This window comes from Nanorana parkeri, unplaced genomic scaffold (assembly GCF_000935625.1).
Source record: "Nanorana parkeri isolate BGI_ZX_2015 unplaced genomic scaffold, ASM93562v1 scaffold82, whole genome shotgun sequence".
Classification (NCBI taxonomy): domain Eukaryota; kingdom Metazoa; phylum Chordata; class Amphibia; order Anura; family Dicroglossidae; genus Nanorana; species Nanorana parkeri.
The window spans coordinates 824337-851888 of NW_017306350.1; the positions used below are offsets into that span (position 1 = coordinate 824337).

General features: G+C 41.2%; 1 protein-coding gene across 1 annotated transcript; it reads right to left on the minus strand.

Moving 5' to 3' along the window:
- Positions 1 to 24300: 24300 nt before the first annotated feature.
- Positions 24301 to 25443, minus strand: LOC108805053 (beta-1,3-galactosyl-O-glycosyl-glycoprotein beta-1,6-N-acetylglucosaminyltransferase 3-like). The gene has a single exon (XM_018577007.1). The coding sequence runs from the start codon at positions 25441 to 25443 to the stop codon at positions 24301 to 24303; it is 1143 nt and encodes a 380-aa protein (XP_018432509.1).
- Between the last annotated feature and the right edge of the window lie 2109 nt (positions 25444 to 27552).

Here is a 27552-nt window from a genome sequence, read left to right on the forward strand (position 1 = left end):
GCATTCTAAACACTTTATGGTAAAAAGAACCTAGATATTTTAGGTTTCTTTATTACTAAGTCTGTTTAATCTATAATGTCTTATCTTCTGCTCTGTTAATAGCCCTCTAAAGGAAGCAGGAGCCCCCTGAATTGAGAAAGCATATAACTTAATATAGATTTATACGTGAACTTTTATGCATTGATGCAAATCTGTCAACGACTTGATCCATGTTTATCCTGTCTGCAAGCCTAAACTCAATTGCTAGTGTGGCAAGATCTGACAGCCTTTCCTCTGTCATTGTGGTACGCAAATAGGATTTGATCAGTTTCAGTGCTGAAAAACTTCTCTCACAAGATGCACTGCTAACTGGCAAAACGCATGCAATTTTACACAGTCTGTACAGTTCAAAGAAGGGGACAGCATAAGGTTGCAGAAAGTTTGTGAACTCCAGGAAAGTGTTAACTTTTATGCCATCTGATTCTTCTTTCCTCTTCAAGGTCACAAGAGCCTGCTTGAGTTCCGTTTCTAAATACTCCAAATTACAGCCATAGAATGTTGCCATTGAGGTCAACTTTTGTAAATGCAAAAAACAATCTGCTTTTGGGTTAAGTGCCTGAATGCCTTCCATTACCAGCAAGGAATCCCTTGAAAAACGTGAATTTAATTCTGATATTATTTTGTCAAGAACAACATAGACAAAATGATGGATAAAATCATCCTTTTTGCTCAGTTGTGTTGACCCACTGTTTCCATTATAATGCTGTCCCTTAACTTCAAAGGTGGTCTGCGATCTCTTCGTTTGCGAGGTGGTTCATCTCCTTCTGAGTCAGGAGTTTCTATTCCGCATTTAATGCACAAGTCCAAAAACAATACAGAATAATACCACCAGTAATGTAACGCAGAGTGCAGAAGTCAGTAATGTAACGCAATGTGCGGTTGTCAGGAGTGTGTGTAACGCAGAGTGCAGTGGGCAGGGGTGTGAGGAACGCAGAATGCGACAGTCAGGGGTGCGTGTAGCGCAGAGTGCAGAGATCAGGGGTGCGTGTAATGCAGAGTGCGGTGGTCAGGAGTGCGTGTAATGCAGAGTGCGGTGGGCAAGGGTGCGAGGAACGCAGGGTGCGCCGGTCAGGGGTGGATGTAATGCAGAGTACGGTGTTCAGGGGGGCGTGTAGTGCAGAGTGCAGCGGTCAGTGGTGCGTGTAGTGCAGAGTGCAGTGGTCAGGGGTGCATGTAACGCAGGGTGCAACGTCAGGGGTGCGTGTAACGCAGAGTGCGGCGGTCAGGGGTGCGTGTAAGACAGGGTGCGGCGCTCAGGGGTGCTTGTAACGCAGAATGCAGCGGTCTGGGGTGCATGTAAGACAGGGTGCTGTGGTCAGGGGTGCTTTTATCGCAGAACGTGGCGGTCAGGGGTGCGTGTAACACAGAGTGCGGCGGTCAGGGGTGCATGTAGCGCAGAGTACGGTGGTCAGGGGAGCGTGTAGCGCAGAGTGCGGCGGTCAGGGGTGCATGTAAGACAGGGTGTGGCGGTCATGGGTGCGTGTAACTCAGGGTGCGGCAGTCAGGGGAGCGTGTAGCGCAGAGTGCGGTGGTCAGGGGTACATGTAAGACAGGGTGCGGCAGTCAGGGGTGCGTGTAGCGCAGAGTGCGGCGGTCAGGGGTGCGTACTGCTGGCAGGTTTTCTGATAGTTGTTTGGCAAAGTTAGGTTGCATAGCCACAGGAATTCACTTTGATATAATTTTATGTCTGAAAAGGAATGGATACAAAATGTTTTAAGTCCTTCCAGAAGTCCACCTGAACGTTATGGTATATGGTAAATAAGGCTCCTTTTACATTGGGTGGTCCGATCGGGTCTGTCAGCTTTTCAGGCGGACCCAATCAAATGCCCAATGTAAGTATATGGACAGCTATGTGTAAACGGACTGGTGTCCATTTATACCCGGTTAGCTCCGCCTCTGGCCAAATCCGGATAAACAAGCGGATCAGAGATCCATTTCGCCAGACCTGATCATGCCAGATCGGGGGTAATCTGATGTAAATGGACACATGTCCATTTACATCAGATTCCCCATAGACCAACATGGGGTGCGGCAGTTACAGTTCTTGCCTCCATCGCAAGGTGGAAGAAAAAACTGTATGGACACGGATGTCACAGTGGTGGTCTCTGCTTTATACTGCTCTGATTAGGAGGGGATCTGTGCACGGATCCTCTCCTGATCAGCCCATGTGAATAGGGCCTAAGACCTGAAGGATGGAATTCCTGACAGATCTATAGAACAGAATGTAGACAGGGAAAGCTACACCCTCAATATCCTTTGCTCTCACATGAGTTGATTCATATTCATGCTACAATAGATATAAATTTGATGGTGATATTTTTGTATGTTATGAGGGAAATATGTGTCCTTACTATTGAAGGTCACTATTTCATTGATATGGCTTATTGGCTCTAAGTTGTTATGAATCATTTGCGTGGCCATTTTGTAATGCATTTGATAAGGACCGCTGGACATTCACCCAATTACCATGGTTTAACTTTAAAGTTACTATTCCAGGCTTAAACAACCAGTTTATTGATCCCAAACATTGGAGTAACAACTGAAAGATATTTTTGGTTGTCCTTCAATTATCATCCTACTGAACTGATACACAATTTGTGTTTTATTTATATAAGCATAACACTGTTTAATTGTAGAGCTGATAGGTGGGACAACAGATGTGCAGCATGGTGAAAAATCAAATGTATATTTTAAAAGCGTGATTGGAGTCAGGATATTTTTTCGAACAGTGCAAATAGAGATATCATATAGATACTGGATTAGGAGCTGGAGGTGTGGCACTGGACACCTCAAATACAATGAAACTTTAATTACTTAGAATCAAGATAGGATGTTTTGCACAACACATAGAATGGAGTTAAAACACAGTTGGACATACACCATATTTTAGAAAACTTACAACACGCTTACTTTAATGCAGCTGATGAATAATAATAAAATAATAAAACTGAATTTCCAGGGTTTAATAGCTGGATAATTTAAAATACAGAAGAAAATTCAATGTGTTTTGTCCTGCGACCAAGTACACTTTGAACTGTTGCAGAACCTTAGCTTAATGATTACATCCCCCTATGCAGGGCAATTTCCACTTGGTCTAAGGCAAGCTGATAGTGTAATTAGTGTAAATGACATTGTAAAGTGTTGTCACAGCGCTAAAGGTTTGAGATAAATATGAAAATATGTGAATATATATGGATCAGTAAATGACATGTTTATTGAAATGTTGTAGCATGATTGTTTAATTACCATCAAATCTTTTGGTGTTAATTATTAAAACACTTAGAACAATATAGTCTTTGGGAGAAGATTGCTAACCAATGAAGCAATAGATCAATATATTGCATGTATTGTAATCTAAAGCTTTAAAGGTAAAATTAATATATGTACCATCTTCATGTGTGAGGAAATAATCAAAAATGGACTGGATGTGATATCATTGCCTAAATATATACAGTTCTACAAGAATGCTTGTTAGATTTTGGCCAGCAGTTTGAGATTTTAAATATATTAGGACTACAGAAAAACAAGCAACGGTACGCCAGGTTGTACTAAACTTAATCAGGTGTCTCATGCACTTGGGCAAGACACTAAGGTTTGTTCTAGTATTGCCCTAAAGCGGCTACATTCCTAAATATTTTGCTCCATCCTATTGTTGTATTGATTTTAATATCAATGTTCTTGTTTTTCTGTTACAACTAGTAATGTTTATTAAGATCCGTAATTTACATGTTTATTGAAATGTTGTAGCATGATTGTTTAATTACCATTAAAATTATCTCTACTATATTCAGTCCGTTTGACGTTTTCGAAAAAAAGTAGAAAAAAAATGTTTTAAAATGTAAATAAACCTTTTTTAACACTCTTGGCGTATAGGGTGACACCTATTCAAGCCACAGGATGTAGCCCTGCACAGTTGATGTTGGTGCGACATATTTGTACCACATTGCCTTCTGCGGGTGTATTCCAGGCTGCCTCCCCTATTCTCTCGAAGGATATTCGGAGGAGGGATGAGGAGGCGAAGCGGAGCTACAGATTCTTTTATGATAAGAGACACTCTGCTCGCCCTCTGCCTGAGCTGCACCCGGCCCAAAATGTCAGAGTCAAATTGGATGATGAAAAGAGGTGGAAAACACCAGCTACAGTAGTAGGGCGTTCCCCAGACCTAAGGTCATATGTGGTCCGCACAGAAGATGGTACTATTGCCCGCTGCAATAGAAGGCACCTTCAGCCAGTGCCCGAGGAGTTGGGTGCCGAGAATTTGCAACCACAGCCGATGCAATCCCCAGTCTTAAGAGGTGTACCCCCCCCCCCCCACAAAAAGATTCTAGTGGGGAATCATCATTGCCTTTAATGGACTCACAACCACTTTCACAAGAATTTGGAGACTTTGCAAAACAACTTCAAATGGTAGTGTTGTGAAGCTTCCAGCACGCTACCGCAGTTAGTACTGTAGTTAGAACAGTGACTTGAACAATGGGCAGAATAATCCCACAGTCACTGTGGACTAAGGTAGTCTACCCCTATGTCCGAGATAGTATTGTACCTTTACCTGCATTCATGTGTTCTTTTGTTTCAATGTTTTATTGTTTTGTAAAAGAAAAAATAAATTATTGTTTCTAATAGAGGGGAGATGTGTTGAAAGCTGGAAGTGACACCAGAGGAAAGGGCAGAGCACCAGAGACAGTACTGGGAGTAGGATGCAGATTGTGTCTCCCCTCATGTTAAGCTCTGAAATAAATACCAGTTGAAATCAGCTCACCGTGTTACGTGTATCTCATGACACCCTCATCATACAAGACAAATAAAAATACATCAGCCTACAACCAGTTTAACTATCCAAATAAAGAGGGCATATGGCAGCATATGAATAAACAAGAACAAGAATAAATATTTGCCTACCGCTCTTTGTGTAAGGCTTATAAAACTCCCAACACAACAATATAGCAATAAAGCCCTCTCAGTAGCCATCTCCAAGGATCGTGTGAGTATAACTTTTTTTTAAACTTAAAAACAAGCAGTTAACCCTTGCAGTGTGGGGGTAGCCCACTGCAAGGATAAATCAAATTTGTGGCCAGAGTTCTACTTTAATAACACACAAGGGAGTCTAATCAAATCTTTTGGTGTTAATTATTAAAACACTTAGAACAATATAGTCTTTGGGAGAAGATTGCTAACCAATGAAGCAATAGATCAATATATTGCATGTATGGTAATCTAAAGCTTTAAAGGTAAAATTAATATATGTACCATCACGTAAAAAAAACATGCAAATGTTTGTATATGAATGCCCTAAGAGTTAATAAGGGCTCAATCACACCATCCTGCATGCTAAAACCAGTGCGAGCCGGTGTCCATTGTGTACTGGAGGTGAGGGGAAGTGCACTGGTTACCTTCTTTTCTTTTATTGAGATGTCACAAAATGGCATTTCATTCATTTCTATGCACTGTAGCTGAGCTGCGGTGTGGTGACCGGCGGTTATTTTAACACAATGCATTGCAACCCAACCTCAAGGCTTCATTGTGCCATGAACAGAGCCCAAAGAAAACAACTGTCTATGCAGATCAACACAGCTCAGCCCAAGTGGTGTGAACTAGTGATGTCCACTTCCTGAACGATTCGTTCTTTTGCATTGACTCTTGTCAGTGAGCCGGATGAGTCGATTCCTCTGAGTGAGCTGATTCGTTTGAAGCAGGTCAGTGTAGAATGTATAGCAGAGCGGCTCTTGTAATACGATCCTAGAGCTCAGCTCCTGCCAGCCCCTCCCTGCAATTAATCACACCTGTGAACTGGATACACCTCTAAAGGTGCCCATACACCTGCCGATTATCGTACGATAATCGCGGGAAATCCCGCGATCATACGATAATCGGCAGGTGTATGGAAGGCGTGCAACTGTTTCTACTGTACGGTCACACGTTTTTTGTCTTACGAGCATGTTTGAAAACCCGCCGAGAATCGTACGATTTTCGGCGGGTTTGTGGCCTGAATCTTTATGAGGGTCTTTTCACAAAGCTAGCCGAAGGATCAGTTGCAGTGACAGATCAGCATCCCCTGGTTACCTGGGGGCGCTGAACTGTCATTAAACAACATTAGACATGTTGGCGGAGCCGGCCGTGACGTTTCTTTTTTTCAATTTTTTTTTCTTTTTTCAATAATCTTTAATTTTTTTCTTTTTTTTAAAATCTTTATTTATTTTTTTAAATTGATAATTTATTTACATTTGTAAAAAAAATGTATCTAGTTTTTTTCAACTTTTTTCACTGTTTTTCTATTCCGCTCGGTACCACGGGGGAGCAGAAAAGCCGAGCTGAATGCCGTTCGGCCCCTATGAGAATAGGCTCAACTGCAGCGAGTAGCTTGGCGGAGGTTCGGCCCAGCCGATCCAGATGTTGGATCGGCTGAGTTGAACTCCTTCTTTACTTCGGCTCAGTCGAACATGCTGAGCATGTTCGGCTGAACCGAAGCCAGCCGAAGCAAGCCAATGTACGGCTAATTTCAGTTGATGTACGGCTGAAATCAGCTGTACAAGCCTGAACTGAATAGCCGAACAGCGTTCGGCTGACTTCACTTCGGCACTTCGGGTCGGTTATTCACTCTGCTGCCTCAGGCAGCTTTGTGAATAAAGCTGGCCATACCCCTTACAATTATACGCAGATTTTCTGTGGTCAGATGGAAAAGGTGCAACAGATTCCTCCATCTACACTTAACTGTGTGGATGGAGTAATCTCCACCTGGGCCAATCTGTTGCACTTTTTCCATCTGACCACAGAAAATCTGCAGATAATTGTAAGGTGTATGGGCACCTTTACCCTGTAAGTATTTTGCATAGAATGGTTGGAGTTTTGCTAACGCTGATTCCGGGTTATGTGGTCGGTGTAGTTGCATACTGTACTTAAGTGCACATGTGAATAGAACATGGGCTTTAAATTATTTATATATTCTTAACAAGCAGTTGAAGTTATTTGTTTTCAGAGATCCCTAAAGGAAGACTCAACTTTCAAAAAAATATAGCATATACAATTGTTACACAAGCCATTTGTAATTTAATATTATTAAAAATTACTTTTCCAATTCAAACTGCAGCTGTTGTAATTCTCAAAAACTTGCAAAAAATGTAATGCACTATAGCAACCTGGATATGTTCTGTACACCATTGTTGTACAGAAAGCCCCCAGAAATGTCAATTGCTGCTTTTGTGAAGTCAAATTTTAGGTATCCTCTACAATAGAAATTTAAATTTGAGTGAGATACTCCCCAGGGGTTAACTAGGAATGCAGACACTGCCTGCAACTTTCCTCATCAGTACCCCTGAGATTTCACAGATGAGTATAATGAACCAGACCCTTCCATTCAGGAATCAGTCTGGAAACAACTTAGTGAAACAACATTTCTTCAGAACAGAATAAAGGAATCTTCAACAAAGTTTGTCAACATCCTTGTATCGTACATTGAACACCCAAAGGGGATTGTTTTTTCTCAACAAAGACTCTAAAGTCCAGAGAAACACCTGCTGCGTGTTTACCTTTAGGGCTGGCAGGCTACCAAGATATTGCTCTCATAAAAAAAAGCTAAGATTTCGATCACTGTGTTGTGACATTTTAAAAAGTACTTTTTCCACAATCCTTATACCTGTATATATATACAGAGATGAATGATTGTTTGTTTTAAAGTGAGTTTACTGCTTGTTCAGAATATGCAAATACTTTACTTTGCATGATCTGGATACCGGTTCAGTTGTAGGAAGAACTGTATGCATCAGATATTAAGGCAAATTTCCTCTTACTGGCTGTACAATATTGGTGAAGAAATGCAGGCTATTGAACCCCCTGTATTCCAATTCCAGTGCCATCTTGGAACTGCTTTCTCCCTTATCTTCATGGTTCAATGCACCCAACACAAGGGAATTTCATACCAGTGCAGTACAGAGATGCACACATCGCTCCTTCCTCTATGCAGGTTACATAGTTACATAGTATTTGAGGTTGAATAAAGACATTAGTCCATCAAGTCCAACCTATTAGGATCTCATTCTAGGAGTACCTGTACCCCTGTATATTACGGTCCCATAAGAAATCGTCCAAAAGTTTCTTGAACAATTCCACATTCTTTGCTGAAATCACTGTCTGTGGCAGTGAGTTCCAGACCCTAACTGATCTTACTGTGAAGAACCCCCTTCGCCCCTTGTGCTGGAATTTTTTTCCCACCAATTTTAGGTGGTGGCCTCTAGTTTTTGTAATGGAGTTCATTTTAAACAGTTTATCGCTAATGTTGCTACCACCATTGAACATTTTGTACAGGTATCTCGAGATCAGTGCATGTTGGTGGGGGAGTGAGCGCAGTGTCACTTTGGGAGAGTGCACAATAAATGTCATCATCTCTGACATGCCCAAACTAGGCCACACTTCGGGCTGCTCGTTTTAAAAGACTGCCCTGTAATCCAGTGACGTGCGGTACCTTTGGTTCTGGGTGAGGCATTCCCCAGCCTCGCCCCCAGCACGTCCTGCCCCCAGCCCAATGAAGCCCCGCCCCTAACCTGGTCCCCAAGCTAGTGTGAAGGAGGGAGGGAGGAGGAAGGGAAGAAACAAGGAGGAGCCTCCCTGTCCCTCACTTGCTCGTAACTGCTGAGGCATCGAGATTGATGGCCTCAGTGTTTGTTTTTTTGCCTTTTTTGATTGGACAGCTTGGACCAATGGCGCTTTGCCATTGGTCCAAACCCTCCACAGAGCTCGCACCACTAACAAAGAGTAGAGTCTGTGACAGGGACAAGAAGTAAGGTAAATTTCCCACAAACACAAATAAGTACCTGATAAAAATGTTAACGTGTTTAGAATCCAAAATTAAAAATTAGAATGCAAAAAAAAACAGAAATGGTTGAAGTAAAGAAAAGGACTACATCATATGAGAAGGCAGCCCCTGTACTTTCCTTGTGACAGTGTCACTTTAAAACAGATTTATATGATTTTAAATCTAAAAGTGCTTACAAACATATTTAGAAATGTGTCATTCTAAAAAAAAAAAAAAATTGTTCTAACTACTGTAAATTGATTGTAAAAAGATAGTGATTCAAGGTTGAAATTTACTGAAATTCAGCCAGAAGCAGACAGAATCCGGAGCAGCTGTGCATACCAATCAGCTTCTGTCTTTAGCTTGTTCAGTTAAGGCTGGGTTCACACCAGAAGCAGTGCGTTCCGGCCCGATTCTGGCCGGAATGCACTGAGTCGCATTGCGGCCACCTCACTTTTTTGTCGGGCAGGAGGCGGCGTGGTGGGCCATTGCAGTGAATGGCACCGTAGCCACGCCCTCCGGCCGCAATGCGATCGTCTGCACGGGATCGCAAAGGAACATTGTGCCTGCGGTCCGGTCCAATGCGGTCAAAATAGTGCATGCATTCACTTCAATGGCCCGACACGCCCCATCCGGCCCCACAAAAAAGTGAGCCGGCCGCAATGCTATGCAGTGTGTTCAGGCCAGAATCGGGCCGGAATGCACTGCATCTGGTGTGAACGTACTCGACTCTAAGCTTTGAAAATGAAAGCTAGAAGCTGATCAGTTGTCATGCACGTCTTAGGCTGGGTATACTGGGAGCGATTTTCGGCCGATTCAGCAAGAATAGATAGAAATTTGATTTGTGGGTGGCCCTATCCCCTTGACAGAAGTAGATTGTCTTTTGCTGAAGGGACATGCTGGAAAATCATAGGGTATTCTAAGAGCAGCCGGCGCCGCTGTCGAGATACAATGTACACAGTGGAAATCTGTCATTTTTTTTCTTTCAGCCTCTAAAAAAAATATGACTGTGTGTACCCAGCTTTGGCTTATTCCCCTCATTATGAATCATGAAAAGACAGTGATTTTTGTAATTCAAATAAAACAGGGATGGTTATAGAAAAGCAGTTTAAGTACCCCATGTAAAGGTGTCATAGATACCTATAATGTGATCGGAACCACACCTAATCAGAATCTCAAAACTCTGAACCAGCAATAAAGGGACTGGCCCACATTTGGCAGCGGAGGCCCAAACAGCACTCTGAGAGCATAGACTAAGTGGTCCCTACTCCTACTGTATTTTTTGCCATCACTCTTCCATGTTTCTACGTATGCCTCTGACTTGAGAGAAACACAGTAGAAGGACACCAGAAGCAGAGAAATGTTTCTAGGGCAGGTAGATGTGTGAAGAAGTACAAGTGCTTGTGATGGAAGAGCTGCAGGAGCCCAACAAGACCTATAAGACTTATCCTGGGTGGTGGGTCTGCTCCCTGAAATGGTAATTTGGACTGACTGTGGTACCACAAACAGAGAGCCTGGTTGGGGGAGGGAGAACGACAAACTCAATTGTCAGCAGGGAAGATATCACTATAAGCTATTTTATGGCAAAATGCTATCAGGAAAACTAGAACATAACAGGAAAAAACTAAGATATTAAGTAAAGTAATGAGACTAAACTGAAACCTGATTAATCTACTAGTATGTGTCTTTAAGAGATAATAAGCAAACACTGATGATCTAGGGTCTAGTACAGGGTTTATAGCTAGTGTTATTACCAAGGTTCATAATGATATGATAAGGCAACGTTTTTTCCCCCAGCAAAGTAGCAACCTTAGGCACAGCCCATAAGGAGGAACAACTTTTTATAGTTTCTGACTTCAGGCTATATACCCAAGTGTAATGCTGGTCTCCCATTGAATGATAATGACACAGCAAACTACGTGACAATGCAATTGTTAAGACTTGTACCCTAATGTAACTGTTTTTAAAGTGTTAACAAACCCAATTGAATAAGCTCTGCACAGAATGATAGATCAGGCTTTTTACGTACATAGGTCAATGTGGATGAGCCTTGTGCAATAACCTCTATCAAATAAAGATCACTTCAGACTGTTTTTTGTAGATTATTATACTTTGGTAAATATAGCAGTCCAAGTAAAGGGTGGACCACCTGATCTCCAGGTAATCTCACACTTGTGTTGCATGCATAACAGGTTTGGCTATTTTTGCTATACAAACCAAAGGCTTTCTATGCAGTCACTTGACCCCTCTGCCAGAGTTTGTAAAATAGGTACAATGGCCAAACACATATGCAGATTCGGTCATGGTATAAAATTTGCCAAGGCCCAAACAAAATATGTGCACATAAACTGGGAGGAATGTTGTGTTGAGCCCATACATGTGTTGACTTTAGCAAATTAATTATTTCTTGATTAACAGAAATTTATGACAGGCAGGTTGGAGATTTTGGTCAAAAGAGAATTACAGTTTCTTCTGCTAAAAAAAACTGTCAGCAATTTTTTAGCAGGACATTTTAGATCTGTTTTATAATGCTTTTATAGGATTATTATGACTTTTTATCAATTGCTTATGTCTTAAAGAGCTACTGTCATGTGGAAAGTATGGGGGCTGTATGGGGGCTGCCATTGCTGAACTGTCTGGCTATGTCTGCCTTAAGTGGGTTTGAGTCCTGGGCCTGAATGTTATAAATTGGTGGCAGAAAAGCTTTTCTCCTGCTCAGGAAATCAAAAGCTCCAGCATGATAGCCCAAGAACTGGCATTCTCAAAAGGAGAGTTCAGCAATGGCAGCCTCCATTATTCTCACTTGACAGAATCCATTTACACATTATTATCTTATATGTTTAAAACATTGAGCTTTTACATTCTCCAATCCTTTGCCCTCATCACCATTAAAACTATCATGTTTGCTTAGTACACAAGCAAGAATAACCTGAATGGAGATAAGAACAGATCTGGGCTTAACCTGCTAGAGTTTGATTACTTTCATGTATTTGGAGCAACACCTAGTGTTCTTTGAGACATTTACATTCTGATTTGTTGCCAAAGCTAAAGTCACAAATACAATGAAAGAAAGTACCAGCGTAACTGCCACTGAAACTGGACATTGTACAACAAGAATGGTTCAAAGATTCACTTATTAAATCCACCCCCCCATGCCAAAATGCTGCGAAAAATATAGTTAAAAAACTTTATCTATAGCGCTACATTATAAGCTTTCTTACGTTAGGGGAAAAGGTTAAAAAATATACTGTGAGGGTTAGAAGCCCAGAGTAACATTTGTTCCACCCTGTGTCCAGTCACATGGCTTGACTGTGTCTGGCCAAGCAAACTAAAGAGCAATTTTGCAGCATTCTAACTAACTACCAATAAAGCACTTCCTAACCTTTGACCTTTGTTCAGATGACTTAGACGAACCAATAGGTGGGTATTTGGATAGGTCAGCCCACTAACTATAAAATGTTAGGTTCCCAGCATTAAAGCGTTTGTTCAGCCATTGGTGAACAAACACTTTAATCCATTGTCGCATTTTATTCTTGTATTTACCATATCTTTTTTTCTAGTACAAGTAGCCCTGTCATTTCCAATGTTTGTTTGTAACATGGGAAGCTCCTTACCACCTGCCATAGTCTTTCCCCCATATTCCCCCATTCCACTTTCCATTAGTGTCTGACCCTTGTCTGACATTTATGCACTATTATATTCTAATTCTCCCTCCCCCTCAATCCTAGTTAACTTACTCCTCCAACCTTCCCATAAATCTCTCCCTTGCATAGGAGACTCCCTACCATTTACAGTAGGTGCAAACCATCTTTATCATATAGGTCATACCCAAATGAAAAGTCAGCCCAGTCCGCTAGAAACCCAAAACCTTCCTTATTACAGCAGGTCTTTAGCCATGTGTTTAGCCTTTTAAGCTGCCCCTGTCTTTCCTGTGTTGTACATGCCACAGGCAATATTGCAGAGAATACACTGAGTGGCCAGATTATTATGACCACCCCATCAGTACTTCGTTGGGCCACGAGATAACTCCACAAGATGACTTTGTTGGGGCGCCTGGTGACTCCACAAGATGTTGAAAGGTGATACGAGGAATCTGACACTGCACTGTTGCCCTTCTGTTGTCTTGTACCAGTCTTGCCACTCTCCATTCTGCCCTAACATTGACTAGTCGCTGACGGCCACAATTCACACATTCAGACCCAGATTTTCGGCTGACTGTCCAGTCTTTAAACACTTTCACAATGAGCCCCTCTTGAACATTTAACGAATTCTGTTGTTTTGCTGATACTCGCTCCATGGCTCGCGCCAACAATCATCCCACGTTCAAAGGCTGTTAAATCGCGTTGTTTACCCATATCTTCAGAAAAAAATAACTTCTACTGTTGTGGTAAACAACCTGCTTCCCTATATATAATGGTTTGGCCCTCTAGCAACTTCAGCGCGAAATTATAGCTAATTTGCCTACAAACGTCAGGTGGTCATAATAAACTGGCCACTCAGTGTATAACCTCGGAGGTCCTTCCCTTCAACTTGCAGCCTAGTTCCCTAAATGTATTTTTAAGAATCTTTTATCATTCATATATTCAGTTATTGGTCCCAACAGTGACCAATACAGCAGAGTAATGCCCAGCTCCACCCAGTAATTTATCTACCCAGTTTACCACATACTAAAACCCTGGCAAACGGGAAAGGGGCAGCAAACTATTTTGATTAAGGTGATCCGGTGATAAATTATTCTTTTAGTGCTCCTGATTATAGAATCCCCCTATTACCACCAACTGCCTAGGCCTTCCTGTATTACCCTCAATACACCTACTAAATGGGCTGCTCTCCTGGCTTTTAGAGGTAGCAGTGACATATAGGGCTGCCACATTTGGGTTTGCCACCTGAAAATCTTCACTCAACATAGTAAATTTGTTTGGGTGCTCAAACATAGGACTAGCTTTTGTTTTCCGTGAGCCTCTGACACTCCCTCTAACTATAATAACCCAGCTTCCTTCTTGATCTTACACCTCAACCCTCTATATCAACCCAATTAACTGCTTGCTTCATGAGCGGTAGATTCCTGTCAAGGTTGTCCAGTCTCCTTAGTTTTGCCACTTATTACTCAAGATCTAATGTGAGATTCCAGGAGGGCAACCTGCTCACATCCATCACAGTGGTATTCATCTCAGAGTTATTGCTCCGTTTGTGGTACTGTGAGACAGACCCTCAACCATGCTAGCGCTCATTATCCCAGTTTCAATATTTATATTACTTATAGGAAGTTAAATATGTTACTTACAAGTTGAAGACTCCTTCTACATTAACTCCTGCTTTAACCTAATCCTGTCCATTTAGTTCACATGCCTCTTTGAGTCTACCCTTTCCTCTGGCTGTATAATTTACCCCTTCCATTTGCTGCTGCCTGCTTTTCCCCCTGCATTAAGTCCATACATTTCCCCAGAAAACCTTGTGTGGCACCTTAAGAGTGCCACAGCACCGACATTAGCTTGGAGAGGTGGCTGAATTTTTCGTAATGGTGGCAACATGGAAATTTAGCCTGGAATGTTGCATATGCTCTGGGGCACTTGGCAAAGAGACTGCTAGTTCCGAGGAGTAAGAGGACAAGGCCAGTGAGGGGAGAGGACAGGTGACTTTGCTGTTACCATTGGTGATTTTTGTAGAGGTTTAAGCCTTTACTTGTCCCCTGACATGCCATACCCTAAGCCTTTGCAACCCCTCATGAGACTTCCCTCTCTGTCATTAGAGGCCACAGATGTTGCAGTGGATACAGCAGAATGTTGTGGCTGGGGGGAAGATGCAGAAACTCAACAATGAGGAGGAGGAGTGCAGGCCTTTTGCTACCAACTTCTCTAAATGGTTAATGCTCTATTCGGGCTCTGTGGTGCAATCATGTGTTTTTCTTAATGTGTGTGTTACCCGAATAGCTGGTACGGTGCTGACATTGTGCAGGAAGACACTGCAGACCACAATGGTGCTGCTGGCAGCAGATACATGAAAGGAGATCCACACTGCAAAGCTCTTTTAATTTGCTGTATATTCAAATGCTCACATACTGCCCTGGTGCTATCCATTTTCTACCAAACACACAATTTAAGTCTATATTTTAAATATTTTGGGATTAATTGGGAATATAGGAATGTGAGGGGGTTGAGGGAACGTGGTGTTGTGGATTTGAAGTGTTTTTGTGTACTTATATACAATTGCTGCACAAGCCATTTCTAATTTAATGTTATTCAAAATTACCTTTCCTGGTATGTAATGCAATGTGGCAACCTGGAGGTGTTCTATACACCATTCTAGCTATGTGTATAGAAAGCCCACAGAAATGTCATTTCCTCTTTGTGTATTTGAATCACTGACTTTTTCAGATGTCTATACTAAGATACAAGTTACATTTTGTGCATTCCCTGCTATATTAATTTCACTTTTGGTGTGATATTACTCAAGGGTCAACTACTTTTACAGGGATGCAGACAATTCAGTTTTCCCACATCAGAACCTTAAGATTTTACCAGGGGGTTATATGGATGCTGAATCTCTTCAGGAATCACTGTGGACATTCTGCATTTTTCCACACCTCTTCACTCTGCACCTCTCTGCTCAGTTGTGGTGTGAACTGCACACTTACAAAACAATTGTTTTCTATGTGTGCTTGTTTCTATGAGACCTGCATTGATCAAGCACAGAAAATGATGTGAATGTGACCTAATCTTCCTGTTTAAATGCAGCCAACACAAAGGAATTCCATAGCTGTGCAGTACGGAGATGCATATATGTCTCCTACAGCTATGCAGGTATCACAAGAACAGTGCAGGTTGGCGAGGAAGTGAGGGCAGTATCACCTCAGCAATAGTGAATTTCAGTATCTCTGAGATGCCAAAATTGGGCCTCACACTGCACAATCACATTTTAAAACACTGCCCTGCAATCTTGTTAAAGTGCTACAAGACCTTGTTCCATAACTGTTAGAAGCCTCCTCTCCCTTGGTATCTGCCACGTACCTGGAGTGAGACCGGATGGAGTAAGTGATGCCCCCTGCGTTCCTTGTCCAGTATCCCTGAATGTGGTGACAGGGAGCATAGGACACAGGGCAGCACTGGTGCCTGAACTGAAGCAGATGCAGGATACAGAAGACAGAAGCCAAGTTGGGGTCACAAGCCAGGGTCAAGCCAATCGGACAATGCAAGTACTAATTCAGGAGCCAGAAGTGTGGTTAAGAGACAAGCCGGGGTCAGGAGCCAATGGTCAGAGCGGGTACAGGCAGGAGGCAAGACAAGTCCGAAGGAAGGCTGAGGTCATAAGGGTATGAAGCAGGCAGGAGGATAATCAAGGCATGCCGGGTCAGAAATTACATGGAACTCAGGACAACAGGAACAGCTGAAGATCAATCAGCAAGGAGGAAGTCCAGTGTGCTTCTTTATATATGGTCCCCTTGATGTCATTTCCTGTGTGAAACCTTTCAGGAAGGCGCACATTTACCTTTCACCTGTATGATAGGTTTCTGGGTGTTAAAACCATGATACCGTATATTGAAATATGTATGTTTGAACCTTAAATGATGATTGATTTTCTGTATTTTAATCTATCTAAGTTTGGAGATGCAGTTTTGACTATACTAGTGACTTTGAGTTTAGAATTGGTAATTAATCAGTAAGCTTGACAGACAGATCCTAAACATAGTAGAAACAGTTGTTAGGAATGCTCAAAGAAGACTTGGCCTTTAAAATGGGTTTGAAGGAAACACATGACTCAGCTACAAAGAGTATGGAACGCCATTATGCTAGTTTGTATGACTTTTAAGGTAAACATCACATAGGTTATTTTAAAGTAAGAGCATGTAAAAAGGACGGGGGGATGATCATTCACGACACAACAGACACATTCACACACATCAGGAGACACATACACTCACAACACAGACGCACTCACAGACACACACATACGGACACGCCCACACCCACAAACCCTTACCCACACTGAATAGACAGAAACACCTGTTGGAACTATTTTTACTTACAAACCAAAGACACGTTTCTTAAACATCTTGTAGACTTCTGCTGTAAGATATACTATATTTTGTAACCATCAAGTATCTTATAGACTTATTCTGTAAGATATACCATATCCTGTAATATTTTGTAACTTTAAAGTGAACACATTCTGAACTTTATGCAACAACGAACGCAATCATCTACTATTGAACTTTTCCACCCTATTCTTCAAGAAAAGGAATATGGCATAAAAAAATCATATTTCTAACACTGGGCATGTGCAGAGATGCGTGCCAAGCCTTGTTTGTACTGAGCATGTGCAAGTACTTTAGAATGAACAGGACTTTTCTTACAGTATCAATGGTATTTAAGGTATAAATAGTTGCTTTTAATATCGGCCATTGAGTCAACTGGGGTTTCATAAGCCGAAATGTTTATTTTTTAAGATTACAAACTGTCCTTAAACCCTAATTCCAGCCAAAACGTTTTATTTAATATTGGATAGAAGAAGGAAGCTTTAAAAACTCTTGCAGGATTTGATTGTCATCTGTGTCCTTATTAGAGAGACTTCCCCTCACTTCCTGTAAAGAAAAATCTCTCCGATGAGGACACAGAAAACTCCCACATTTTAGTAGGGTGAGGAAGAATTAGAAACTCTTTTGAAAATGATCGGTTCCTGGCTATCATGCCGATGCTTTGCTTTCAATGCATTGGGTTATTGACACAGAATAAGTATAGAGATAGGAAATGTTGACACCTTTCTGATACTCAGCCAGGTAAGTAACATTTTCTTCAGGAGGCCAGCAAAGGCAGCCCCTGCACTTTCCTTGTGACAGTGTTACTTTAATGCAGATGCATGCGATATTTAACACGGCTGGCTCCACCCAGTTGTTATTGTTTAATGACAGATCAGCATCCCCAGGTCATTTGGGGAAGCTGATCTGTCATTACAACTGGGCGGAGCCAGCCGTGAGATCATGGCTGGCTCCGCCCAGCTGTCATTTGTTCGGCCCATTTCAGATGTTACTTCGGCTCAGCCGAGTCGAAGCATATGCCTGCGGCTCGGCTCAACTGAGCTGCTCGGCCTAATTCGGCTGAACCAAAGGGCTCCGGCGGCTGAAAAGAGCTGAAGGATCAGCCGAAGATACGGCTGTATCCTTCGGCTCAATAGGCCGTCGAGAAAGGGAAAAGGAGACCCCATACAGCGCAAAGAAAAAAGAAGCAGTGCTAAGAAAAAGGAAGCAAGAGAAAAGTAGCCACCTCCCAGTCAGACCGGGGCTACCACAAAATGGCCGCCTCCGTTGACCGGGGCGGTCAGAACCTGAGAGCAACGGCGCCAAAAGCAGGATTTAAGCAGCTTGAGATGGGCTGCAGGCAGAGAGGTGGTTGGAGGGGGGAGAAGAAAGGTGCAGCCAGAGAATCCCCACACCTGGGAGTATGGTAGGACAGTCTAGCAGAAGACAATTAGGGAATTAGGGTGAGAAGAAGGAGAGGGGGAAGTTGCAACTACAGGATAAATGGGAACAGACAGAGCAGAGCACACAGTAAAGCAGTGGCGTAACCAGAGTTATGGGCACCCGGGGCAGACATTTTTTTTTCGCCCCCCCCCCATATTATATAAACATCCACTGGAACTGTACCCCATGCTATTCACAATAGCCCGTACAGCAGCCAAAGGCAGCCGACGGATACAGACAACAATAAAAAAAAAATACAACAATATAGGGTTGTAGCAAATATCTACTTAAAGTAGTATTAAACTCTTAAACTTTTTTCAATCATGAATCCAGATCAAACACATTGCCTGACAAAGTATTTCTTTAAGTTTTTACCCAACCACTTACAGTCATCATGTTTCTGAACAGCTCCAACTTTCTCAGCTCTGCTTCCCAGAACATCCTCTTATGTAAAAGATCACAAAGAACAGCATAGTCTCCAGCAGCCATCTACCTACTAGCTTGGAGAAGGGGGAAAGATGGAGCAGGGGAGTGGTTTGCCTTGCTGTGCCTGTGTGTTTGTGAAGACACACACTGCTTAGCAGCACGCACACAAGGGTGGCTCCATAGGACCCTGCAAGGGAAAGGAGCCACCCTAAAACAGAATATCAGGGCCAGTGCTCAGAAGACCAACTGATTCTGCAGAAAATATTTATTTTAAAGGAGCAGCATCCATTGTAAGTGATTTAATCAGCATTTGGAATTGCTTCAAAATTTTTTGACTTTAATATCTAAAGTCATATTAAAGTCAAAAAATTAGTCAATTAATTAAAAAAAAGATAGGGATTTTAGCATTACTCTGTTTTACAATGAAACACTGACAGAGGTGTTATAGCATTCTGCAACTTAAAGAAAAAAAAATGATTCTTCTGTCTGTATTTCTATTGAAGCTTTACCTTCACTTCCTATTTGGGAAAAGGGTTGTCCCTGGGACAGTGAGCAAAATACATGTCTTTATCAGTTATCCCAGACAGAAGATGGAAGGATTCTAATCCTCCCCCACTCTATCCAAAACTAAAACAAATGTTTTGGGTATACATACACTTTAATCCTCTCCTGGCCAGAGCTCATTAAACCCTCAGTGACACCGCTTCAGAAAATGTTTTTGCTTCTGGGGACCGGAGCAATTTTGCCATTTTTTGCTATGTGTTTGTATAACCATTATTTCCACCTTCCTCATTCATTGCACCTAAACATATTATATATAGTTTTTTAAAGGACAAAATTGGGTGTAAATTGATGTGACATATGCATGTAGAAATTCTTATTTTTTTTCTTTAAAAAAAATACAAAAAAAGGAAGAAAAACCCCCAAAAACAATGTTTTCACAGTTTTGGCAATAATAATGTGTACATAAATAGCGTAGTTAACAGAAAGTAATTCATAATAAATTCTTATATTTCTCCTGATTCACAGGCTATACCATACGTCTGGGATTTCAGTTTGTTTTGGGAGTTATAGGTCACAAAATACAATTTTAGTGTGTAACAATTTGAGAATGTTTGTCTCCTATGGTTAATAGCCTCCTCGGCACTATATTTCCTTATAATTGTTTTATTAAATGTTTCTTTTTCAAACTTTTACTGACTTTTTGAAAAATGTTTTCTTTTTTTAATTATTAAAAGTTTTAAAAACCTTATTTTTGTATTTTTAAATTGTATATTTTTTTTACAGATTATGCTAAATATTTTTTAAAGAAGTATGCATTGTGTCTTCTGTGTAAAATGTGACTTGCAGATAGTCTGCGAGGTGTCATTGGATAAATACAATAAATCAATGTATTGTTTTATTGTATTTACCATTTCATTCATATGTAGATTAAAGATATGACCCTTCAACTGCAGATTACATCAGTTAAAAGAAACCTTACAAGTAAAAAACATTTTTTTTTTAAACAAAATGTGTTTCTATTTAACCCCTTTATAATCTGTAGCTAACCCCAATCATCTATAAATAAGTCCTTTCTCTGCACCTCCCCATAGCTATTATTTTTCTGCTGATTTTTTTTCATACTTCTATTTTTTTACCATTAATATTTATTTTTTTAATATATATTAGTTATGTCAGTTTATTACTTTATGACGCATAACAAGAAAATGCACAAAATTGGGAAAAAATTGTTTTTTTTATTTGTAAAGCTTTTTGCCAGAAACATCATTTTAGTGTCATTTTAAAAGGAACAAATTTGAGAATAAAATGTATATTTTCATGTACAGTGCATTAAAAATGCTACACTTTTTAAAGACTCCATAGAAAATAAAATAATCTTTGCAAGACAAGTATTGCCCACAAAGAGCCTGGTTGTTCCAAAATAAAAATAAATGTATTACTTTCTTATTCTTAAGTAATGGCAACGTTATGGCCACAGGCTCATGGTGGAAATGAAAAATTTACTTCTGTACAGTACTAACTACATAGCTATGTGGTGCTTTATACAGTGCTGTATAGTGCCACTGCTACAATACAGTGAATTGCAGTGTGGTAGGCTAGAGAGAATGGAGTGTACCCCCTGTTTTCACAGAGCCACATTACTGTGAATTACATTGCGGTGTGTAACACCCTTTCCAATAATATGCTTTGCGACAATATTTAACCCCAAAGCTGCAAGCTCTAACTTAGTGTGATACTAAATCAAAAGACCTTTTTATGTATAGATGTGCCACGCTCTGTGTTATAAAACAAGAAAAAACTCAAAATCAACCAATCCACATGTGCAGACACTAGTCATGTAGCACAAAGTACCATGAAACATAAATCACATGAATAGTCTTTACAGTGATTATTGTTGTGTCCTTAATTCGTAATCCACATCCACTGTGAGCTTAAATCCAAACAGTGCCTTCATCTGTACACCCTTAAGAGTGCCGCTCACCTGCCAAAAAGACCAACAATCTAGGTCATAAATCACACATTCCCTTTTATATTGTAGGCGGGATAGAACCTTAAACGGTGAACTATTGATTATCCTTAATTCCTTCTTGTCAGCAGTGATAAACACACCAGGAGGATCAATCATTCCTCCGTTTCTCTCCTTATTACGCTCCCATGTTCATGTACAAAACAAATAAACAATCCATAGCGCAAACCGCTAATGTAAAATAAAACCGTTTATTAGATAAAACTCACAAGTAGAATGAAAAAATCCTTGTGTATCAAATGGCTGCAGCCACAGTCCTCTGCATTCCTGCTAGCCTCCGACAGTCTCAGGCTCCACCCTAAGTATGTTACGTCAATGCGTGACTTCATCAGGGGTATGGACCTGAGAGAGTCCAATCCGTATAATAAGCAGTTGGATCACTATGGCAACAGCGTAGTGTCAGCAGCTCTTTCAGCTTACCATATAACAAAATAACAAGTAATGAATAACAAATAATCATTAAGGCTGGGTTCACACCTAGGCGTTTTTCCGCGCTTTCGTACTCGCGGAAAAACGCTCAAACAGGGAAATGCCATTATTTTCAATGTGCATGGTTCCCATCGGGGCGGTTTTCTGTGAGTACGAACGTGCGGGAAACCGCCCTACGCCCAAAGAAGTACATGTACTTCTTTGGGGCGTTTTGGTCGGGCGGTTCCATTGGGATACAGCCAAGTATCCCTCGAAATCGCGGTAAAAAAAACGCGTGAAAAACGTGCATATTCAATCCGCCTAGGTGTGAACCCAGCCTAAGGCAAATGTAAACATCTACAAACTCTCCCTCTATCCCATGTCTGCCCTTGGATGACAGCATCCCTCACTGTAGACACAGTGCCGACACGCAGAATCGGAGCCTTGGACAAGAAATCCCATTTATTTCTAGAGCCCCCTTCACACCTAGCGTTGCAGGTAAAAAACGCCTGTCACTGTAAAAGGTACATGAGCTTTTTTTTTTGGCAAATCAGCGCGATGTGTAGCCATAGACTGAAAAAGAAACGCTTGGAAAGGCGTGGCACAATTATTTTGGGCACATTTTACACGCGTTTCCCATTTGCATCAATATGCCACAATCTGCTCACAAATACAAGCGACTTAGGAAAACGTGCAAAAACGAGCATAAAAAACATGCGTAATAGTCGCTGAAATGCTGTTGCCTAGGTGTGAATATAGGAGATAGCGAAGAGAGGCAGCCAGGGGAGAAAGTAAGGAGACTGGCTATAGGGAACTACAAATCCCAACAATGCATAATACAGCAATACAAAATTATATGAAACTACAAACTCTGTGTTTCTCCGGGTTCGTGGCCGGATGTCCCTAGGGTCTCAAGTGGCCTGTGCGGGCTCTCAGGTGGGCTGTGCAACCCGGACACAGCCTTCTAAACCAAGACTGTCCAGGGCAACCCTAATGGCTGCGTCCCCGGAGGTCTGTACATTGACAGCTGACTGTGCCACGGATACCGCACCCCTCCCCCACTTCCCTGACACCACCTGCACCTCACCTCTACCTATTAACAGCCCCAGAACCCATTCCCCTAGCACTTCTCCCCACTACCCCGACACCCCCAGCACCCCTTCCCCTAGCAGTTCTCCCCACTACCCTGCCTGATATTGGAAGTTCCAGTATCGGGATAGGCATCGGGAGTATTTGGGAGAGTATGAGTACTCGCCCAAATACTTGGTATCAGTGCATCGCTAACATGTAGGATAAAAAGCTGCATGTTGTGTGTCCCTGCTACAATGCTTTCTACTCCGACTGATTTAATGCTGACTGCACAATATTACTAGCTGTTGCCTCTCACATAATCCACTGTACTTTTTATTTCTTGATAAAAATGGCCTTATCGCTTTAACTTTGCTGCCCAATCAGCCTGCTTACATACTAACTGCACTATAAGTATGGCTAGTGTATCTGAAATATGGCACTGACTGTGGTTTTTAATTTAATTTTGTGTGACATTTTATTAAACTTTGTAATACATTGTAGTACTGCAATAAACGAAGCTCAAAAGCTATGCTCTGAAACCTGTTTTACCACTGTACGGCAATTAAGTATAGGGATTAAGCTTTATTTTATTTACCTGTGTAAATTTTTTAATTGCTTTTTAATGTATTCTGTCTACTACTTCATCCTCTCAATTCTGGCCTATAACTGTTAGATAACCCTCTTATTGCATGCCTTGCCCAGAAACATGTGCAATAAGGGTGATTCATACATTCCATTCTCAGCTGCTCTAAAGTAGTGTTGGGACAGAAAGAAACTTGCCCCAGACCACTTCCTAATTGAGCATCAGTTTAGAGTGAAAATCTATTTCATCTTCAGTACTACATCTGTCAAACTGCCAAGGATATCAAGTTTAAGGATTACAAATACACAGAAAAATGGTTGCGTATACTTGTTTGATTGACAGGTAGCATGCTTTGCATCTCTGTGTGCCTAATTTGTTTCATAAATGTCCTCCACACTGCATTAGCAATATAAATGTTATCCAGTTAGGATTTGATCCACTAACATTATTAAGGACAACAATGTCAGGCAAAAGCTATGCCTTACTCATGCACCTATCTTCCAAGGCTAGTGCGTGCTCGCATATATATAGTAGGGGAGACCATATTTTGCCGCCTAGATGCCCATGTTAAAATTTCATTTCGATGCTTGCAAATATGCTTTTATTTTTGCAATAAGACCATGGCATCAAAGAGCACAACTGCAATGTTTCACTTTTACTAATAAAATTTCTTATAAATTGAGGAATTTCTAGTAACAGGTTAAGTAATCATCACTACTGCTTGGTATGGATTTTTACAAAATTAGGTATTTTTGTGGTTATTTTGTAATCGTGCCTACTGAGTGAGCTTTGCTTATTCTTTATGTATTGAATACAATTATTTTGATGTGTAAACCTTCATCAAATGAAAGTGAAAAACCATAAGGAAAACTAGAAAAAGCTGTTTCACAGACAAAAACCCTCAAACACACATGCAGTATCATCATGTAACTTTAAAAGGGGTTGTACTACTGTATCATATTGTTAATCTTGTTTTTGTATAGTTAAAACATATGTGTATGAAATCACATCTCAGTCCTGTACAGAGTTTTATGCCTCAAATATTCTTCTAGGCATTGTATTGCCATATCGTCCACTGTGGGGTCAAACTTATGGGCAAAGAGGTGATGTTTTCTTACCAACCATGGCAAATCTCCAAGTCCATAGATACAAATGGAATGCTGGTGAGTTCCAGTGCATGGTGCATATACAGCCCCTTTATATATATTTCCTTCATTGCGTTCCCACTTAACCAGCCTTGCAATTGAATGCAGGTCTGAAACATCATATTTTTTATGATAAGGTATGGATCCAGGTACTTTAGGTTTGCGGTGCAATGTTGCCCAAACATGCTCGTCTGGGTGATAAGTATCCTTCTCCCATCTAAGGAATTTTTGAATTTCTAAGTCTTCGAGTATGTACTTCACAAAATCTCTCGTGACCACAATATAAGCACTGCCTGAAAACATTGGAATGCCAATTGGTGGAAAGGTTTTTTGTGTGTTGGTTCTAATAACAGATGCTTGCACCTCATGGTGAAAAAACCATCTTGAGAATCTTGGAGGTGCTTTCATGGATTCAAGATTATTCCTACCATTTAATAACTTCAGAGCTCTCACAATTTCAGCATTAGTCTTCAGCGGGAAGTCCATTCCACAGGTATTTAAAAGGTATTTCCACTGAATGCTGCTTTTTATAAGGTCCTCCATACAGTTGAGATCAGCCTGGACTCTCGACCATGAAGCATAGACCACACTTTCCAGCTTAGATGCCACAAAAACATTATTGAAACATGAGACGATGCTTCGCACGGCCTCTTTAAAAGTCTCTGGAGATTTAGCATCTACATGAACACAATAAATATTTTGAGGGGCATATATTGACCTTAAAAGCCGCTCAAACATTTCAATCTTTTCGTGGATCACCATAGAGTAGGCAATGGGAAATGCTTCCTCTTCCTTGCTCATTGAAAAGGAAATAAATTTTCTGATGGTCCTGTAGTTTTTACAGTCCTTTGTAATATTCAGAAAGTAATCCTCAGATAAAAGTGTCTTCCTCTTCCTTATATTTAAACTGATTACATTTGCATGAGTTGGTCCCATAAAGTCTCCTCTGATAATTTTGGGGCAGTTGATTATTGCCGAAGGTTGTAGCATAAAGGATAACATTTTTTCTTGCAGAGCCTGGTAAATTTGACTTGCGGTGAAATACAGGAGCAGCCCACCAACAAAAATCAGAGGACATTTCTTGAGCAAAGGTAACCAAGAAAGTCTACAAAGAATCATATTGAAAGCAAAGTTGAAGAGATTGCTGAAAATGGCTGTGTGCACTTCTTGCAGTGATACAAAAATATAAAGCATCTGTCTCACCTATTTATGTTTATTTAAGTGGCTCAACTGTTTTCCAGCTAACAGTTCGGTCATTGTCACCTTCTGCTGACATACAGAACAAAAGAACATATATTTGAAAGGTCAGTGCTGATTTCTTAAACAATAGTGTAATGATTTTCTTTGTTTTGTGTACTTTGTACAACATTTAACAAAGTGATATGTGATTTTATCTGTAGAATGGATTTTTCTATAAGATTTTTATATTTTGCTCCATAATAGTTTAACTTGAGTTGGTAGTAAAAATATCTCTAAATTTATACTATTGATCAGACACTGCCCAAAGATCACTGCTTTGCTTCAGAGGCCTGAAGAAAAGTTCAAACAAGGAAACATGGCCCCAAACAACATAGATACACACATACACAGTACACATATTTAACCTGGCCTTAAATGTTGACCTATATAAAAAAAACTGTGAAACTGTGTGAATGAGGCAAAAACAAAGGGAAAATACTTCATTATGGCCACTAGATGGAGCGGAGAATCACGGGATCACTGTACCGCCACTAGCCATCTCACCCCCAAGACTAGGGGCTGGCGTGAAGCTCTGCAGAGACCGTAAAAGATTAATTGACCCCAATCAACTACCTATTGATATTATCACAAAATAATGATTATGGGGTCTATTCACAAAGCTGCCGTAGCTTCGGCTGATCCTTCAGCTAGCTTCGGCCACAGGACCCCTTCGGTTCAGTAGAACCGAGCCGAGGTGAAAGGCGAAGCTGGCTGAACGGCTGGCCATTGGCCGGCCGACAGCCTGCTACTGACGGCTGGGCGGAGCCAGACGTCATCTCACGGCTGGCTCCGGCCACTTGCAGAGACAGATTAGCGTCCCTGGTTACCAACGCTGCCATCTTGTTTAATTGAAGACGTGATGGAGATCGTGTGTGGGGCGGTTTCGGGTCCCTGAAGATTGCGGACGCGGCACAGGTACTCGTTTTTTTGTATCGCAGTATTTGCACGAGTACTCATGCAAATACTCGGTATCGCCGCCGATACCGATGCTTGTATCGGTGCATCCCTAGTCATTATTCTCCCGGATGCTCCGGGAGTCTCCCGCTATAAGATAGCGGCTCACGGCCACCAACTTTCTCCCGGAAAGGTTTACTCTGTTTGATCAAGCAGAGTAATCCTTTCCCTGCTCTTTTTTTTTCTTCTGACATCAGAGCTGCCGGCATCCATCAGTCAGAAAAAAAAAAAACCAGCATAGGAAGGCATAGCTACATTTCTATTGGCTATTTCACTTTGCAATAGCAAACTAGCTATTGCACCCGCCCACTGCTGCTATCAGCAGAGGGGACCTGAAGTTCTCCATCAGGTCCTCTTCTAGTGATTGATAGCAGCAGAGGGCGGGTGCAATAGCCAGCTTGATATTGGATATTGCAAATTGAAATAGCCAATAGGAATCTAGCTATGCATTCCTACGCTGATTTTTTATTTATTCTGACGGCAGCAGCTGTCAGAATACTAAAAAAATAAACTTGCAGATAGCAAAGAAGCTATTGCTTCTTCTGCTATCTGCCATCATTTCAGGGGGGTGCTATCTCCCCCTTGCATTACAATGAGAGCTTAGCAGAGCTGGAGGTGAGATGAAAGCCGATTCTGCTGAGCTCTCATTGTACTGGCAGTTCAGCGTCCCCTGGTTACTTGTGGTGAGCAGCCTAGATGTCTGGATTAATCTACCTATTGTGTTCCTTAAAACACTGTGTGCAAGTGTACCTAGTAGAATTGATGCTGTTTTAAAGGCAAAGGGCAGAGACACCAAAGATTGATTTGTTTTAAGTTTAGAGTGCTACTCAATAAATAAAAACTATTTGTTGCAGTATTTTTAAATGCAACCTCACTTTACAGCCTTTTTAGTACCTAAACCTTGTGCACCATGCTGAA

What these genes read in the sequence shown, in the direction of transcription:
- LOC108805053 (XM_018577007.1), bottom strand. Translation starts at nt 25,443, where the DNA reads ATGTTATCCTTTATGCTACAACCTTCGGCAATAATCAACTGCCCCAAA.